The 19157-nt window shown below is 42.2% G+C and overlaps 2 protein-coding genes across 3 annotated transcripts; one reads left to right on the plus strand and one right to left on the minus strand.

Annotated features, from left to right (window-relative positions):
• The first annotated feature begins 46 nt into the window (after nucleotides 1-46).
• g6pd (glucose-6-phosphate dehydrogenase) lies at nucleotides 47-9944 on the plus strand. 2 transcript variants are annotated; one of them, XM_047567843.1, is made up of 14 exons: nucleotides 47-83; nucleotides 1663-1728; nucleotides 2243-2364; nucleotides 3985-4022; nucleotides 4119-4227; nucleotides 4749-4966; nucleotides 6507-6665; nucleotides 7037-7162; nucleotides 7507-7600; nucleotides 7696-7882; nucleotides 7986-8221; nucleotides 8436-8512; nucleotides 8700-8792; nucleotides 8868-9944. In XM_047567843.1, exons 1-14 carry the CDS (start codon nucleotides 62-64, stop codon nucleotides 8956-8958), a joined length of 1638 nt encoding a protein of 545 aa, XP_047423799.1. In that variant the 5' UTR covers nucleotides 47-61; the 3' UTR covers nucleotides 8959-9944. The 2 variants fall into 2 exon arrangements, with proteins under 2 accessions (XP_047423799.1, XP_047423809.1); XM_047567853.1 differs by lacking the exon at nucleotides 1663-1728.
• Nucleotides 9945-10187: 243 nt separating this feature from the next.
• LOC124995475 (glycerol-3-phosphate dehydrogenase [NAD(+)], cytoplasmic) lies at nucleotides 10188-15493 on the minus strand. Its single transcript, XM_047567877.1, has 8 exons — nucleotides 15309-15493; nucleotides 14233-14410; nucleotides 13877-14017; nucleotides 13580-13718; nucleotides 13175-13287; nucleotides 12289-12525; nucleotides 11694-11800; nucleotides 10188-11507 (listed from the first exon to the last, which is right to left on the minus strand). Exons 1-8 carry the CDS (start codon nucleotides 15476-15478, stop codon nucleotides 11411-11413), a joined length of 1182 nt encoding a protein of 393 aa, XP_047423833.1. The 5' UTR covers nucleotides 15479-15493; the 3' UTR covers nucleotides 10188-11410.
• Between the last annotated feature and the right edge of the window lie 3664 nt (nucleotides 15494-19157).

The raw sequence follows: 19157 nt of genomic DNA on the forward strand, positions 1-19157 counted from the left end.
GTAACGTACAGTTAAGCCACGCCCCCCCGCGGAGTCCGTTACGTCACTGCAGTCGGCAGTGATGGGATCTGGAGCGAGCGCTGGTGAGTTTCTCCCAAACCAATAAAATCTCTCAATTCTGCTTTGTCACCTCAACAGGGAAGTAGGCAGGACGTACAAATGCGCACCACCGCCACCACAGGGCTCGGTTGCCGCGGCTGTGAGTTTGCATAAAGGCTGTGTGCTCGTCGTCGGGTTTGCTCAGGGTTTAACTGCCAGGTTACCGTCTTCTTAACGTGAGTAGAAGCAGTGTAACTTTTACACGCTTGTCGTCATTAGCAACGGGTGGCGTTAGCTAGGCCAGAGCTAAGTTGCTGTTTGCTACGTTTTTTTTATTTTTTAGGTCTGTTTCTTGTAAAGTTGTTGACAACGCCAGGGTAAAAGCTTAGTGGCTCGGTTAAATTGCTGTGTGATCTGAGCTCTTACACCCCGGTTATTAGTCGCTAGTTGTTGGGGAAACAACCACTCTTGAGCAGCGAGATGTCAGCCCGTGTTAGCTTGACATGTTGGCCCAACTCATCCAGCTTTATGAAGGCGCCGTGCAGTAAGATTTAGCCCTCTAAATACGGGAGTGGACGGAGGATTTCACTAATATCATTATAGTTTGTTGTGTACTTTAGGCTATTTCCGTCTGACAGAAATCCACGTGCAGCGTTGTTTATGTCAGGGCTGGCATTTGTTTCTTCTTCTTATAACCGAGTATAGTAATCCCGCAGTTTTACCGGGATGCACAGCAGTCTTATCAGTACACATGAATCCATGCTGCAGAATAAAGAAGTCAGTGATGAAATTACCGGACAAACAAGTACTTCCTGATTGGGCTTCCTCCTTGAGCCACCTCTGAAACATAAACAGTGGAGGAAGTAAAGGAGAAGTGCCAGTAGTTTTGTTTCCTTTTATAAATCACATACACCTTGCATCACTGCAAAACATTCTTCAGGCAATGCTACTTTAACTTGACGTGTTTAATATTAGATCTTATATCATGATTTCGTTGGCATCCATGTTCGTCATGCAACTAATAATTGTCGTATTATTGATTAAACATATATTTGTTTTAACTGCTCAAACTTTAAAATGCTGCAAAATGTCCATGTCTGTCTCCCAAAGCTCAAGGTGATGTATTCAAATGTCTATTAATGAAATAGAGACAATCCCTGGTGTCTTGCAGATTTTATTTGTTATAAAGCTTCTCAACTACTCTGGTAATCCATATTATCGCAGAAAATGTTTGGTTAAGAGAAATATTAGTAATTAAGTAATGAATATTAGTAATGAATTTTAGAAAAAGTAAAATCTGAAGATTTTTGCTAAAATTACATGAAACGGTAAGTTGAAACCAGCTATCACGAGGGCGGCCCTAGAGAAGGAAGAGTAAGAGTTTCCTTTGTTGCACACAATTTGTTCATTAATGTTGAAAGCCTTTTTGGTGTGTTGAGCGTATGAAATATTTGAAAAGGGGAAAACCCTTCAAATGAGTGGTGAGCTTAAACAAACAGTCCACTCTGCTGCTAAAACTGATTCATGCACAGTGCAAATGTCGCAAATGCAAACGAGACCTCTATTATCCATCATGCAATGCCATCTGAGAGGCATCTGATCGGTGCTAAATTTCTTCTGCAGAACTACCCCAAACATCCGGTCATAACGAACCCTCTTCAGCTACAAGCAGAACAAAGAGTACAGACGGTACGGCGCCCACAGAGACCTAATATCAACATCCAAACCTCAGTGTGAGAATACTTGCGGAGACCAAACTTTCTCAAATCCAAAAAAACAACTGTGGCAAGTTCTCCAAGAGGCTTGGAATGAACTACTGTTCAAAAACCCCGAAAACCTGGTGCTGTTTTAAAGGTTTACTCCACTTTGTGTGAAGTTAATACGATACCCCTGGGATTATTTCAATAAAAACCGTCTTCACTTTGCTTTTAGTGCTTCAAACATTTGTGCTATACTGACCATGACTTGTAGTAAACCTTACAGCACACAGTTTTCTTGTGTTATTCGTTGTCGTGTGTAGGATAGTTTGTCCACCAGCCTGATGCTGGGTGTCTTTTCGATACTCGTTGTCACTCAGTCCTCGAGGCAAACTCCTGTTAGGTACAGTGTGTGTTTGTCTTTCTGATGATTTGTTTCAGGTGCAACAGTAAAGGCGGCGGTAAATTTTTTTTATGACTGGATTTTCTGGTTTTCGTCTTTGTAGAAAAAATGAGCAAGATCCCCCTGTCTCGCTCTGAGGTGTTCGGGGAGCTGAGGAAAGAGCTGCATGAAGATGAAGAGTTCCATCAGTCCGACGTTCACATCTTCATCATCATGGGAGCTTCGGTGAGACTGCAATAAGTCTTTGTATAAATTAGGAGATTAGAGATTAGAAAAATCCCATTACATTTTTAGGATCAGGACCTGTAACACTTCTCCTTGCCCCCCACCTCCATTATTGGCACAATTACACTGGAGCCCTCTTAGGTAAGAGCCTTTGGCCATGTTGAAATGTTCAGAAGTAGTGCAATAATTGCACACCGTGTGATGAAGCAAATGTTGAAACTGATTTCACCAGGCTTCTGCAAACAAGCTCCACTTAATCTGCTTTGAAAGGGACTCGTTCAAAGACAGTCGTTGCTTATTTTTATATTTCCATTTTGCAGCATAATTAAAAAAAAAAAAAAAAAAAAAGTGCTAGCGTAGTGTGGTGCTTATCAATGGTACTCGTTATTATAAAAAGATTTTTGATGCACACAGTTAAATGCTGGAAGTAAAATTACCTTTCACTGTTGAAGTGTCCGGGAACTCAAATTTCTACATTTGTTTCCTTCTTCCTTTATTACACAAGATTTCACTTCGTCTTCCTGATTGGCACAGCTACAGCTTTAGTCTGTCCAGACACGTCTCTTTCGCCTTCTATTCTTTCATTAAAAATGACTAGCAACACCCAAATTATTCTTCAACTGAAGAGTTTTCTCTTATTTCTTTTTTTATTTTATTTGCTTTAAAGACACTACATCTATTATCATTGATATCACGTGTAGTAAATCCTGAACTAGGCCGACTGCAGTCAGTCCTTGGCACCGATTGCTCTTTGTAGAAGCGAGCGGCGCTGTCTCTGATTTTTGCAGCGTCACTGGGTGTCAGCGTTTTTCTTTCAGTGTGCTATGCAGGCCGATCCAGTGAAGGGCTGGTTTGTGCGCGGCCTCACTGTGTGCTTGTCAAGTGGTGTGACTGTATATGACAAACACACGCTCCAAGTAGTTTACAGTTCACACACACCTCCGCTAAACTAAGATTTACTTAGCACCACTAATACAGTACTTAATCCAGTCATGATGATATGAGAGGTGTGACTAAGCATTTTTTTTATCTTCTTGACTGAAAGGAAACTTTATGATTTTAAACACACAACCTTAAACAAGATATCAGGGTTACAAGTTGAGGAACTCCCAGCTGAATATTTAAATGGAGGCGAGCAGATTGTGATTTAGGTCAGGAGTAAACTCCTAAGGGAATTACTTTTTAGTTAAGTTTTTATTGATGTTCTGGTATGTGACACAATTCATGCATGTGCCAGTGAATTAGGTTATCCCTGATTTCCGGGAGCCTCATAGTGATTACAGACAATAGGACAGTTGTTCCTGGGTCGGAGAGTTAAGCCACAGGTTAGTCAGGACGCGACAGGTTCGTCCCGGCCTGGCCGTCTTTTGTCTGTTGGTGGTTGGCCCTGATTCCAGTGAGATTACTGAGGGTGTGCAACTCTGAAGCAAGCCATAACAATGTTAACTGCTGAAAGCAACACCGTGTGATGGGGTAGTGGAAAATGATAAGATGGAGGTCGTTGGCTGAATAAACTGCGCAGTGACTCTAAAATATAAACACTTAAGGATTGTGTGCGTAGGAGACGACATGTATTGTGAAGGTTGAGTTATATGTCTGATTATGTGTTTGCACCCGTAGGGGGATCTGGCCAAGAAAAAAATCTATCCAACTCTGTGGTGAGTGAACCTCAGTGAAAGGCTTTTACATCCGTGATGTAATGTAGGAGAAGTCGATGCAGGACACTCCTCTGATGCTCCTCTGTTCTCTCCCAGGTGGTTGTTCAGAGACGGCCTCCTCCCTGAGCAGACCTATTTCGTGGGCTTCGCTCGCTCTGACCTGACAGTTGATGCCATCCGGACCGCTTGCATGCCGTACCTGAAGGTAGGACCCGACCTCTGAGAAGTTTGTTGTTAACTGATGGAAGGTTGTTACATTTATAGCAGATAACGCCAACAGTAAAAACACATCCACTAGACATTTGGGGAAAACTAAAAAGGGCAAACGAGTACTACAATGTACAATATATACACTCACTAGCCAAATCATTAGGGGGGGAAAACAAATATATTTTTTGCACAGGCCTGCACTAAATACCCCATGATGTTCGGTATTTGTTTTTATTTAATTCATTCAAGTGGGTTGAATTAAACACTAAAGCATGTCTGTTACTCAGTCTAGTCTCATAATAATAGAAATGTGTTGGTACAATACAAACATCATGAGGATAAGATTCAGTGCTTGTCTGTTCCATAACACTAACGTACCTGATGAACTGGGAAGTGAGTTAAAATGCATAATGGGTAAAATTACCATTACAATAAATGTTGTCCCTGATGTGATATTTTATGAGGATGGAATTTCATTGTACATGTTTATAAGACCTCAAGTACATTTTTCTGCAGGTGACCGATACGGAAGCGGAGCGGCTGTCGGCCTTCTTCAGCAGGAACACGTACATCAGTGGGAAATACGCTGACGAGGCGTCCTTCTCCAAACTCCACACACACATCCTGTCTCTTCCCGGGGGACAAGAGGCAAACCGTCTCTTCTACCTGGCCTTGCCACCCACCGTCTACCACGATGTTACCAAGAACATCAAGCATCACTGCATGAGCGCAAAGTCAGTACACACTTGTCTCTCTAACGATTTATTTGACAAGCTTTGTCTCAGTGTTTCCTGGTGTGACTGGATTTACAACTGTATGTCAGTCTGAGTGGGCAGTAGCTTTTCCCAAACATCCAGAGATGAATTGCTCTGTATTTTAAGCAAATACGGAAATTCTTTTAGTAAAGTGGGACGATAGATGTTTTTTTTTTTCCTCTGGTGACTTTGATGGTAGGAACCAAAGATGTGGAAAGTGTTTCCTTTAAGTAAAAAAAAAAAAATAGGGGAACTGTGATCTCAGGTTCACGTGTTCGTTGCTTGTTTTTGTAATCTAGAACTTTAAACGAGTATCTCTGGGTATCAGACTGTCAGACAGACAAAACAAGGTATTTGAAGACTCTGCTTTGTTTTGTGGGAAGTTGTTTCACTATTTTCTGAAACTTTATAGACCATATAATTGATCAATCCAGTAATTGAGAAATGGTGGCTGAATAAACGACTCCAGTTGTTTGTTATATGAGGTAATAGGTCAATGGAAAGGGGGCCGTATTAACCAGCTGAAAAGACTCATATCGCCCCCTAGTGTGGAGCAGGAGGAAGTGTTCCTGTCAATTATTTGCTTTTCTCCGTTGCATGTGAACTGAGACAATGACCCCATTCAGAAAGTCAAATTTAGAGCATAGCTCGATTAAACTGAGCATGTAAACGTTCTAAATGATTCCTGTTTTGCATTAAAGAGTGCCTACACCAGAGGTGTCAAGCATAAGGCCCGGGGGCCAAAACTGGCCCGCCAGAGGGTCTAATCTGGCCCGTGGGATAAATTTGCAAAAATTACACTGAAAATATTTGATAAAATAAGAAATTACACTTGCACCTTGCACTTCTTAAGAAATTCACGGTTGTTCATTACATGTAGCTGTACTTTTTTGCACTAAAGCAAAGGGAAACATTTGGAGTTGTCGTTATTTACCAGTTAATAAACTATTGTGTTACTGGTCCGGCCCCATTGAGATCAAATTTGGCTAAATGTGGCCCCTGAACTAAAATGAGTTTGACACGCCTGGCCTGCACTCAACAGAAGTGCTCCTACGTAAGCGGCGTTTTGCCTCATCCATTCACTACGGTCTGGGTGGAGATCAATAAATAATAAGCTGGCGTATGTGCCAAGTGATGACACACACACACATAAAACAGAGCTGTTCTTGGTTCTGGAGCAGAGATCCCATTAGAGACAATGGATGTTAAAATATTCTTCTGGGCTACAGATGATGTCGGGGTTTATTTTCACACAGAGCGCGAAACTGAGATGGGATCTGAGGAAGCGTTTGGAGACGCATGTTAATATTGACCAGCAGGTAGAGGAAAACACGTGAGAGTTGTTAGTTCTATTTATTTATTTATTTACTTATTTTTTTGAGTCGGGTAAATCCAAAGTATCTACAGCTGGTAGAAACCGATTCAAAACTCAGTGTGGTGTTAATGAGGAAACGTGACAGCGCGGCCAGACAAAGCAGGTAGAGCTCAGTCTGTTCATTTTCTTCTTTGTGTTGTTCAGAGGCTGGAACAGGGTGATTGTGGAGAAGCCGTTTGGACATGACCTTCAGAGCTCTGAGGAGCTGTCCACTCACCTCTCCTCGCTCTTCACCGAAGAACAGATCTATCGTATTGATCACTACCTGGGAAAAGAAATGGTGCAGAACCTCATGGTGCTCAGGTAGGAAACACGTCTTCACATAAGGTTGCTTTTCTACTTTGCTCAGGTCAGACTAAAACTCAATATTGGCATCGTTGGGGTTTTCATTTTCACTCACTGCTGAGTAACAAGAGCATTTTCTTCTTCATTTCCCGTTAAAACAACAATCAGCTGTTAATTATTCAACACTTCACTCTCAGCTGTGGTTTAGAAAAGCTTTTATGATGCCATATAAATAGAGACTGTCTTCTAACCAGAGACAAACCTGAAGATAAATGTTTCTGCAGGTTGTCATGAACAGCTGCTGCTGCTGCTGCTGCTGCTGCTGCTGTGTATGTGTGTGTGTGTTTGTGCTTCTGAGCAGGGAAAAATTGTGATGTTTGTTGATGCAGGTTTGGGAACCGAATCTTCGGGCCGATCTGGAACAGGGACAGCGTGGCCTGTGTCGTTCTGACCTTTAAAGAACCGTTTGGGACGCAGGGACGAGGAGGCTACTTTGATGATTTTGGAATCATTCGGTGAGAATAAAACACAAACCGTTAACTTTGCTCCCTAACCTAATATAATAATAATAATAAAGTCACCTGTAAGTGGAGGTTGGTGTATAAACAGATGATAATACTATATAATTGGTAAGAAACAAATGCGCCTGTAATGAGATATAAACTGCCGACTATATATTTACAAGCTGCTTATGTATAATTCACTTTAGCATCATCAGTAATTCATCATTATAAGCTCAGTGCAGACATTTAGAATTAAAGATTTGGAGAGAACACCAATTGCATTTTAACACGATCACATTCATCCCAGACTCCTCTCTTGTCGTTTGTGTAACCACCTGTTTCCTGTCCACGTCCAGAGATGTCATGCAGAACCACTTGCTCCAGATGCTCAGCCTGGTTGCCATGGAGAAACCAGCCTCCACCAGCTCTGATGATGTCCGAGATGAAAAGGTACAAAATCATCCGCTGGAAACCAGACGCACCGATTACTCTGTTAGCGTTTATGTGAAGCGTGTCTGCCCTCTTACCGAATGTTCCCTCCTTAGGTGAAGGTGCTGAAATGTATCGCTCCAATATCCATGTCGGATGTGGTGCTGGGTCAGTATGAGGGGGATCCAGAGGGTGAGGGGGATGCTAAATTGGGTTACCTTGACGATCCCACGGTACCTAAAGGGTCGACTCAGGCCACCTTCGCCACCGCCGTCCTCTACGTGCACAATGAACGCTGGGATGGTAGAGACACTTCATTCTTTTCAAAATTCAAAATGTTCACTTTTCCTGTCCTCTTGCGTCATGTGTCTGAAATGGACGTTACATGAAATTGTTCCCCCGTCAGGCGTTCCTTTCATCCTTCGCTGCGGAAAGGCACTAAACGAGAGGAAAGCTGAGGTGCGACTGCAGTTCACCGACGTCCCCGGAGACATTTTCGGAAACCAGTGTCGCAGGAATGAGCTGGTGGTGCGCGTGCAGCCCAACGAGGCCGTCTACGCCAAGATGATGAGCAAGAAGCCTGGCGTTTACTTCAGCCCTGAAGAAACTGAGCTGGACCTCACGTACAAGAGCAGATACAAGGCAGGTTCAAGTGGATCGATTTGTAGTTTTCATGGTTGATTCACAAAAAAGAAACAAAAATTGCGGAAACTTATCCACAGCTGCAACTAAAGATTCATTGTTTTTGCTTAAAAAATGTCAGGAAATCACAAAGATAACTCCAAGTGACTCGTTTTAATATATTCATTTTGCTGTTTTTATGTTGTTTTTCACACTTTAAACTCGTCGTTTTCAGGATGTGAAGCTTCCAGACGCTTACGAACGCCTCATCCTGGACGTGTTCTGTGGGAGTCAGATGCACTTTGTGCGCAGGTCTGTCTTTGTTTCCCACCTGTTGTCTCATGATGGTGTGTGTTGAATTGTCATGTCGCGAGAGCGCCGCTAGATGGCGCCACAGTACATATTTTCTCTGCTGCAGCATATCACAGACTAAAAATACTTGAATCATTTATATCTAACCCGACATTACTTCTGCGTGTTGGGTTGTTCGCGTCTGCAGTGACGAACTGAGGGAAGCCTGGAGGATCTTCACCCCTCTTCTTCATTACATAGACAAAGAGAAGCCGCAGCCTATTCTTTACAAATACGGGAGGTAGGACACGCTCACACCGCCGTCAACAATGTGAAATTTCATACCAGGCATTGATTGTGTCTCTTTCTTTCTTAGCCGTGGCCCCACGGAAGCCGACGACCTTGCAAAGAGAGTTGGATTCCGCTACGAAGGCACTTACAAATGGGTCAACCCTCACAGACTTTGAGTTGTGGTGTGATGAGGGGGGAGTAGCGATAGGATAGTAGGAGGGGTGCGGCAGGGTAAGTGAGCCACCGTGTTGCTGAGCGGGAGTGTCTTTAAAAGAAGGAGCTGTTTCCACCATGTGGATCCATTGAGCAGCAAACGAAAAGCTGTGTAAAAAATCATTCTCAGGTATAGAAATTATTCCTGTCCGCCTGTTCATCGAACATTCAAAAGAGCATCATGCCAGTTGTGAAGGTGATTTTTCTTTTTTCTGTACATTCACGACTGATTTTTAATTAAGTCTTAATTTAAAGCTGGGACCAAGTCCGTCAAAAAGCTAAAAAAAAAAAAAAAAAAAAAAAAAAAAAAAAGCAGAATGAACAGGTCAAGTTTTGTGAAGAAAAATTGGTTAGGTGTTAATCTGTCAGGATGATGATAAAAATGAGCATCAAAAACAGAGCGGAGTAACAAAACAGACTCCACTGAGTCGCACAATGCAAAACCAAAGGTGGCAACTGAACCCAGCAGAGACGAGAATGATTGTTCACCAGCTGTCTCTCTTAAAACAATAATGATTGTTACACCGTTATGCTTCGAGTGCATCGTTTCTTTTTACGACTTGTGTGTTCACTTTCCGCCTCCTCTGCCTGGGACCAACGACGTCTTCGTTGTTTAAGATAATTAAGCCGTTTGCAAATGCGATGCAGGCAGCTTTTCTTCAAAGCATTCATACTACAGTAGTTTTAAGGGTCCTTCTGGACAAAAAAAAAAAAAAAAAAAAAAGAGCTCGCCATCTTGTTTAGCAGCCTCCCTCTCAGCTACGTTCCCTTTGTTTACATTTTCCAGATTTATTTAAGTTTCTGACTTTGTTTCAGTTCCAAACATCAGGAGAGCTGCTGTGTCAGTGTGTCGGGGCGAATGTCTGTAAGGGCGTTTTGTACACTGCAAACTTGTGTAAAGCTAGCTACGTTTCCACTGCTTGTAATAAACTAGTTGCTTCTCTGTTAATTCATTTCGTTCTTTGTGGTGCTGTTGCCAGTTAGTGGCTCCTCAGTGGGTTTTTATTTTTATCAGCCCAACATGTCACCAGCCATAAATCAGTGCAGCATTAAAATGTCCTGAATTCAGAAAATACTGAAGAAACTTCATAAAAGTTTTCTAAATGTAAATTTACGGTTTAAAAACTGAAATCTCTGCTCTGCTGCGTAGTTTAAGAGTGATTCACAGAGTGAACAATAATTCCAGCCATGATTTGACACCAGAATTAATTTATTCAGGCAAATGTTTGGATCATTTCCAACACATATTACATGTAACTGAATGAAAACTGAATCAGACGGTATCACAACAACAAATAGTGGATGGATGTTTAGTTAAAAGGATCGTTCCAGTTTATTTAAACCTCTCATAATTTACCTGAAGTGTGACTACATGGGTCAACTTCACTCTCCACCTCCTCTGTTCCAGAGATTCAGTCCCACAAAACAACTTCTAGCAGGTCAAATGAGTTCATTTTAAATGTTTACAGAAAGTAGACACTGAAAAACGGCCTTTTCCTCAAGTTAAGGATCTGCAGCGTCATGAAAAAAAAAACTTTTTGTGCTAGACGTGTTTTGCGACTCCTCACTTCCCCCAAATCTCTGTCACATAGGTACAAACCTGCCATATAGCCACAATGTGAGATGTAATGGTATCGGTTTAAATTTAAATCCTTTTTTAAAGCATTGGGTTTACAAAAGGGGAAGAAAAAAAAAAAACAGGCCAAAACATAGCAACCGTGCATCTTAAGGCACATTATTTTTTTATGTTAAAAACAGTTGCTATGCCATTGACAGTTGATATACAGTACAAGACGAGAAATGTCAGTGAATTATGTAAGACACTTAAAGCATACAAAGACATGACGAGGTGAGGTATCACATCTACAAGTAAATGATTTGCGATGAACAGGCGTTCACTGGACGGCAACATCAGTGTTAGAGTTGGATCAGTCCCTACAGAAGCTCTCTGCCCTGAGTGCTCGGCCCCGTGGCAATCTGGGGGCATTATTCAGGACCGTCTAAACATTGTACGACTGGCAGTTCATGTCACATTTTCTCAAGTGCAAACCGAGCTGTGTTAGTCAGGATATCTGTCTATTAGTGTCGCAATTCAAAAACTGACGCGTTGCATTTTGATTTCTAAAAATCCGAAGCGAAAAGAGCAATCGGATCATCACACGGGGGGAGAAAAAACTCCCAGCAGTTCTCTTCAAGTTTTTTAGTACACGCCGTAAATTAAAGAAAGCACTTAAAAAATATACATGTCAGAAACCGAACGTTAAGGACAAAGTGTAAATGGATTCACAGGTCGGAGCCGTTTAGTCGCATGACAGCTGTGGAGTGACTCGTCATCCTCCATCCATTTCTGACAAGTGGCAGAAATGTGGTCATGTTCTCCATTAAGCAGGCACTCTGTCAACCCCCCTCCCCTCCCTACATGTGCTCTGGGTGGTTCTGCAAACAGCTTATGAACTCGGTGACTGGGTGGCCCTGGAAGCAGATCTGATACACTGCATTGAACAGTGGGAACCTGTGGGAAGGAGGCGGCGTTAATGCTCAAAGGATGTAGTCTCAAGGTGGCGTCAGTGTAAACCGTGATCTGAGTGTGTGTGTGTGTGTGTGTGTGTGTGTGTGTGTGTGTGTGTGTGTGTGTGTGTGTGTGTGTGTGTGTGTGTGTGTGTGTGTGTGTGTGTGTGTGTGTGTGCGCTCGACTTACTTGTCGATCAGGTTTTTGTGCTTCAGTATGAGGTAGACCTCAGCTGCTGTGGCGGGTCCCTGCAGCTTCTGACCATTTAGCATCTCTTTCTCCAGTTCCTCGATGGACTAAGAAAGAGGAGAAACATGGCGCGAGGAAGATTCGTAAATTGAAGGAGAGGGAGACACTTTTTCTGTCCTCTAATTACACTAGGAACATGCAGACACACCTTTAGTAATATCTTGTAAAATGTTTCTTTACATTTCTCCTTGTACTACAACCAGTCTGAGAATGATGACACATATCTATATCTGGACTGTCCCTTTAGGTTTCTAAAACTTTAATTACACCATCCGTGTTGACTGTGCTTGAAACTAATTCACCTTAATTATATAACGTGATATGACATACAGCAAGCTAAGTGAGATTGTTTTCAATCTTGGTTTTAGACCTAAAAGACCAGATAATGCTCTGATGTAAAAGTTTTCCACAGTCAGTACTTTAAATGTGTAGTAAACGTTCGTTATCAGTTTCTCTATAGATATAAAATCTAAATATATGAGGGAACACTTGTGTCAGGAATTAAACAACATGCAAACTATATGCAAGTTCTCACCTTCCCCGTCTTCACAAAAGCTTCAGCCACTTTGCGGTTGCGTCCACCGTAGCAGGTGGTGATGAGGTCGGCCACGCCGCAGCTCTCCAGGAAGGTTGCAGAGGACACGGGCCCGGCGGTGCAGAAAATGCGGGCGAAGGCGATCATCTCCATCAGGCCCAGCCTGATCACTGCCGCCTTGGTGTTGTCCCCAAAGCCCAGACCGTCACAGAAACCTGCACCGACAGCAACGATGTTCTGGAGAAAGGAAACGAAATTTAAAGATCATAACAAGCCTGCATTTGAAATGAAAACAGATTTCTCCCTCATTTATCCACCTTTCGTGTTCTGCTGTTGTAGATTAGTTTGTGTATTGAAAGAAAATCTTTTATCACACTGAGCCATCGAGTTATTGTAGCAGCTGAGCCACATTAGTGAAATATCTACAGAGAATGAAACCGTTTAAGAACTGAGTTCACTCACATGGTTTTCCCTGTTTGATAAGATACAACTAACCATTATTTTTGATTCAATTATGATAAATTCACTAACATGATGTCTTCACACTGCTCGTTTTCTTTGATTAACACTCCAACATCTGAAGCTATTGATTTTACACTGACAGGAAACAGCTGAATGTGCAACTTTGAAAAAAAAAAAATATATATGATTTCTGACTAAGCAGCTTCCACTTCTGCACTACTTTGTGATTTGTCAGCTTTCTTAAGGCAGCACGATGTGCATCATGTGATGACGAAGCTTTACCATGATAAATGAAGTGAAAGGTCAGTAACTAAGGAATTTAACAACATGCACAACTTTTATCTGACTTAAAATGATGTCTCTTTCTGCAACTACTGAACTTAAATTGTTTCACTGTTTTGGGACCTCGGTACTGAGAGCTCACCTTCAGGGCTCCACATATTTCCACCACATCGTACTCCTCCACTACAGTGACCCTGAAGTTGTCAGTCTGCATGAGTTCCTTCAGCAGAGCTCCGTGGTTTTTATTCTTACAGCCTGGAAGCAGAGGAGACATCTTGTTAAACACACTTCAACGCTTGTTGGATCCGTCAAACCTGATCCACCAAATATTTATCCACTCAAAAGTGTTTACATTGTGCTGCAACTAAATCCCACAAAGCATGCAAAGGTATGAAGAAATGTTAATCCAGAGGATTTAACTTCGAGCCAGTCGCTGACGATGAGGAAAGCCTGAACTGAAACAAATGCGCTTCCCACTTTGAGGTTAAAACCTGCTTTTTTGGATGTTTAGTTCTTTATCAAACTGTAAAAATGCAACAACACTGACCGATTGTGGTCTCACAAAACTTCTCATCAGCAACCTCATTTGCAATGTTGGCGCCCATCAGCACACTCATGGTGATACCGAGCTTCTCCTGGATCACATCGGAGATGAGTTTGAGTCCATCTGGCCCCTCGTCAACCCCCTGGAGATATGACCACACACACACACACGAGTCATACATTAACGCAAACACACACCGAGCTGAAGAAGTGGGTCAAAGATCACACTGCACAACAACAGCTGCCCTTAGACACCAGGTGGATAACTCTTATGTAATTATGACAGAGAGCAGAGTCGAACCTTGATAAGAGACATTCCCAGTGCGTCGCTCTTTATTTTGCCCTTAATGGTGTCACACGCTCTCCCGATAAACTGGTGTGGAATCACAAACACTAAAATATCCGCATCGCTGGACGCCTCCACCAGATCCGGCACCGCCACCTGGGAGTGGAGAGCAGGGGAGAGGAACCAAGTTTTACGAGAAAGAACATACTTTCAAGCCCAAGGCAACACACGCAGGAGCCGGTGTAACAACCTGCTGCATTCAGTTAAGTTATTGCAGACTGAAAAGGAAAATGTAGCAGAAAACGCCTCAAGGAGACAAAAACATTGGAACCAACATGCACTGAAATGTTACAAAACTAAACGCTCCTTACCACATTAGCTGGCAGCTTGTGTCCGGGAAGATACTTCACATTTTCATGGTCAGTGTTGATTATTTCAGTGAGCTTGCGTCCGTTCACCATCTCCTCAAACACCCACATCTTTACGGTGCTGTCAAATTTTGAATTCTGAGCAGCATTGGCACCCACGATCTTGGCAATAGCAGAGCCCCTGTATTATTTAAAAAAAAAATGTAATGTTAGGGTTTAATTTACATGAGAAATAATGAATGGTAACCTACAAGGAACAAAGTGAGAAACCATCTTTTAACCCAACATCTTTGTGATTTTGCCCGAGGTGATCACTATTGTTCGTGGATCCTATTTGATGATTGACTGAGCAGGATGTTCCTCCAGGAAGAGAAGCTGATATGAGGCTCTAGAGAATCCGTAGAGAATACTGGAGATTTTAGGTCAGATTTAATCACCAGCAAGTTTGCACATTATTTCGAGACATTTTGTGCGAATGCATAAAATTTTAGTTTTTAGTTTTCCCCACGAAAATCGCTTCAATTGGACAAAAAGGTGCACACACACACACACACATATATATTATTTTTAGTTGAAAAACTGAAAACTATACGCCGAATTTACAAGACAATTTTTTTAAAAATGATTTTCGGCTGGAAATTATGTTTTATCCCTTTGCTTTCCCAAAGTCCACACGATAAGTTTAATCCACCGGACTTTGGAACGGAGGTCTGGTTGAAGCGCTGCTAATAAGAGCGAGCTAACGTGGGGTTGTTATATTGTGGCTATATTTACAAGAGCGCAAACCCCCCCGGTTATTGGTCAGTCCTCTGTGCATTCATCCAGTGTCTTTGCATGTGTCTCTAATCGGGGCTAAGGTCGGGCCGTGTGTTGTGTTGCTGCCGCTAAAGAATCGGACCGTAGCTGCCAGGATCAGGTGTAGCAGGTCAAACTTCCCTCTCGTTACTAGGCACCGTTGCTAGTTAACGCTAGCTGCCTGGTTACCGGCTGATGCTAGCGTGGCTAATATTAGCCGCTAATAGCTGCTAATAACAAGCAGCCTGCACATAAAAGTTAACCCCGTGAACGTGTCCACTTGCCAGTTTCCAGAGCCCACGATGCAGACTTTCTTCGGAGCTGCCATTGTGAAGAGGTACACCCGCTGAGTGGAAGGCGAAGCTGCGCTGACTGCAGTCCGGTTATGTAAGCCACAGCAGACGGCCACTCTGATTTTATTGGCCCGACCGAGGGGAGACACCGACCCGCCCATTACAGCCAAGGCCAAGACTGAGACTCACACCCCGAGCAGAGGTTAGCGGGCTCTAAGCAACTGGGACAAAAGTCCGGACCTTGACCAGAGTGTGAACTTGTGTCTAAAAAAAGAATAATAATATAACTTAGTATGCTAGTAACTAGTCCATTTTAAGGGTGCTCAAGCAGCCCCAAAAATAAGAATTGATTTTTTTAAAGAGCTTTGTCTATAATAACAAAAAATCAGCACAATAGTAGAAAATGTGTGGTTTATATATAGGGTCTGTTCAGTCCAAAAGCAGAGACAATGGATAGATATGATGTTGATCATTATTGAACTTCATATCTTTAAGTTTGTTAATTTAAATGCAATTTATTTTTTCATTTTTTTATATATATACCAAATGTCAGCTTTGTGACAGAGTAGTTTCACATTAAAGCAACCCTAAAGTTCTGATTGCCCCTGATACATAGTATATTAGGATGTGGGCTATTGCACCTGTATTCACATGTATTTATTTGTGTTATTGCACATAGTTATTTCAGTAGATGATCATTTTGCATGGGGATGGCTCTATTGTAAAAACTGTTCCTGAGTCTGCTTGTATGTGACTTCAGTTCCCCCTATCTCCTGCCAGAGGGCAGCAGCTTTAACACCTGGTGTCCTGGGTGTGTGTGCTCTGCGAGATGCTGCGTGCCCTTCTGAGACAGCGGGTGCTGTAGAGGTGCTTCAGGATAGGGAGAGGATGGCCAATAATCTTTTAGGCAGCGCCGACTTGTTTGCCATGGTGCAGCTCGCGAAGCAAACCACACAGTGATGCATTGGGTCAGCACACTTTCAATGGAGCAGCGGTAGTAGATGGTCAGCAGCTCTCTCCTCAGGCTGACATTAAAGGTGCTATGCAGAATACGATCAGGATGAAAATGCGAAAACAAACAAAATGAAGCAAAGCTAATGCCACAACATGACATTTTCTTTAAGATGACACGTCTGTTTTAACACTTTAAGCAGTTTTTTTCCTCCTGATTATTCTAGTTGAATACAGGACATCTTTATCACTTTGCCATATTTTCTTCTAAATAAGTGCAAAAACAACATAAATACAATACAACAAATACAAACACGAGGGAATCTGTCAGTGTTCCCGTGGGCTTTGTCGCAGATGTAGTACTGTACAACACATGTGGATTTTATAAGCGAGTATTGTCAGTAGCGAATTGTATAACATTTTCCAAAATGATTTTAACACATTTCCAAAACACATGCGAGTGATTTGCATCCAGTACTCCACATCCTCTCCAACAGGGCATATTTTTGTTCAGTTGTTTACTGTTGACTTTGGATTAAATAAAAAAACATATCAGATTATTCCAAAAGAACTCCCTCCAGACCCATAAATTAAACAGGACGTGTGATGTATTCTCCACATGTTTAGCCAGTCTTCATGACAGTGATCTAAAATCTTAGCGTCGTTGCTGTTACAATGTTCAGCTCATGTTGAAACAGTGTAAACAGGGTGATAATTCAACTATATGGTCGTTTTAGTTGATGTAGTTTGTGGAGCTGTTAAACCAGATTGAATTTCTGTCATTTAGTTTAGGCCAATGACTAAAATGGGGTTGTCAAAATAATAGAAACACATGCTGTGGGTGCAGCTGTGGCTCAGCAGGCCATATGCCGAAGCATACTTGAGCAAGACACTGAACCCCCAGTCGCTCCCAGTGCAGCTCACACTGGTGTGTAAATGTGTGTGTGCTTGTGTGAGTGAGTGGGTGGGTGTGTCTCTGACTGTAAAAGCGCTTTGAGTGCCCTTGAGTAGGCAGAAAAGCGCTATAAAAAAAGCAAGATCATTTACCATAATACAAACCGGAGTCTCCAAAATGAAGCTGAGATTTAGTGCAGGAATGTTAATAATATGATTATATGAATTAATGTGAATTGTTTTCACTAATGTACCCAATAAACTAGCAAGTGAGTGTATTTCATTATTTTTATTTGGCTTATGTTTGTAGCTTTATGGTTGGAGGCGTATCTGCAGTGTCATAAAGCCAGCGAGGGAGAGATGATTTTACTTTAGCGCTTTATAATTGATTAAATTATACTCCTACTACGCTAAATGTAACAGCTGTAGTTACACATAAAAGTCTGCGAACACATGTGTGAGCCTACCAAGTCCCGACTTCTTCAGGCCAAGCACGATGTGTACAGAAGAAGGGAGCAGAGTTCATTAATAGTAGGCCATTAATTTAGATACTAACAAGTGGTCTGATTGCAAATGGGCTGCCCAAAGTACACGCACACAAGGCAAGATGCATTAAAAATACATTCAAGATTCAGTCAGTCAGACCTTATTTTGAGGAGGTCTCGGCCGCTGCGTTCAGGGTCGCATTACGGACCACATACTCAACTGACAGGTCCTCTTGCATAAGCAGAGTTCTGCTTCATTCATTCAGAAAAAAAAACAACCGCTACTTTGAATGATAGCCAGATCATCACAGATAACAGATGGCATTAGTAACAAAAGCCCCTTGACACATTTTGTCAAAGGACATCAGAGTAGTTAAATGAGAAGCGGCACAGAAAAGTTGAAAGACAGGTTTGAGGCCGACAACATTTCATCAGTGTGGAGAGGTCACTAGGACATCGCAGACCATCCGGCTCGTCTGAGGCAATCAGAGCCCTGGCTGACCTCCTGAATGCCACTGAAGCACCCACAGGGACAACAACAAAACCTGCACTCTATCTCGCTATCTCTGTACGACCAGATATATGCCATCACTATCACTATAAGTAGCTGACAAGGGTCAATACTCAGCCTCACCCCCATTCAGTGTTATCAGTATATAGTCTTAAACTGTCCGTCTTTTACTTAAGACGATAATCCTGAGCTGGACGGACCAGTTCCTCACAAACGCCTCCATTAAAGTAACAAGATATGTGCTGTGTGGAGTTCTCACTTTGGAAAACACAGCCGGGACATTCAAAGTCATGGGAGCGACCACAGAAACACCAGTGTGGGATACATTATTCGGGCTGGAGGGCTCAAACGAAACAGGACATTGTTGCATAAGAGTTGGGCAGCAAACAGAAGAGGAACTTAGCTCCGCAGGAACAAACAGAAACAGAAAATCCATCTTACTCGGCTTAAAAGTGTTGACGGCTAAAGCTCCACCATGGTCACGCTTTAATGAGCTACAAGCGTTTCCTCTTTGGATTATCACATTTGTATTTATAACCTCCATTGACACGATCTTTTAAAAGTGAATTAACGCTCCAGTGGGGCTTCGGTCTCTGTGCCATCATGCTGTCCCTTCTTTAAACACATTCATTAATTCCCCGATGGATGAACACAGATGTTTGATTTGATGATATTAGAGTGACAGCTGGGGACACTCAATGATTTAACAGAAAAAGCTTTAACATAACAGCTTGACTTATGCTCCAGTCAATGATTCCTAATCTGAAATCAACACAAAAACTGTATTTTTAATGTAATACCTGTAAAGGATCTGACAATATTTTTATCTAATTTCTCACCAATCCATCCGTCCATACGACTAAAAAAACAGATGTTAGTATTTCATTCTTAACAGCTGGTAATCTGTTGTACTTCAGACTTGATTGTTCTGTTTCCGCAAATAAAGTTCAACTCGGGTCACAGTTTGGAGAGAGGACTGTACTCTCTTTTTCAGAAAGT

This window comes from Mugil cephalus, chromosome 1, assembly GCF_022458985.1.
Source record: "Mugil cephalus isolate CIBA_MC_2020 chromosome 1, CIBA_Mcephalus_1.1, whole genome shotgun sequence".
NCBI classification, from domain to species: domain Eukaryota; kingdom Metazoa; phylum Chordata; class Actinopteri; order Mugiliformes; family Mugilidae; genus Mugil; species Mugil cephalus.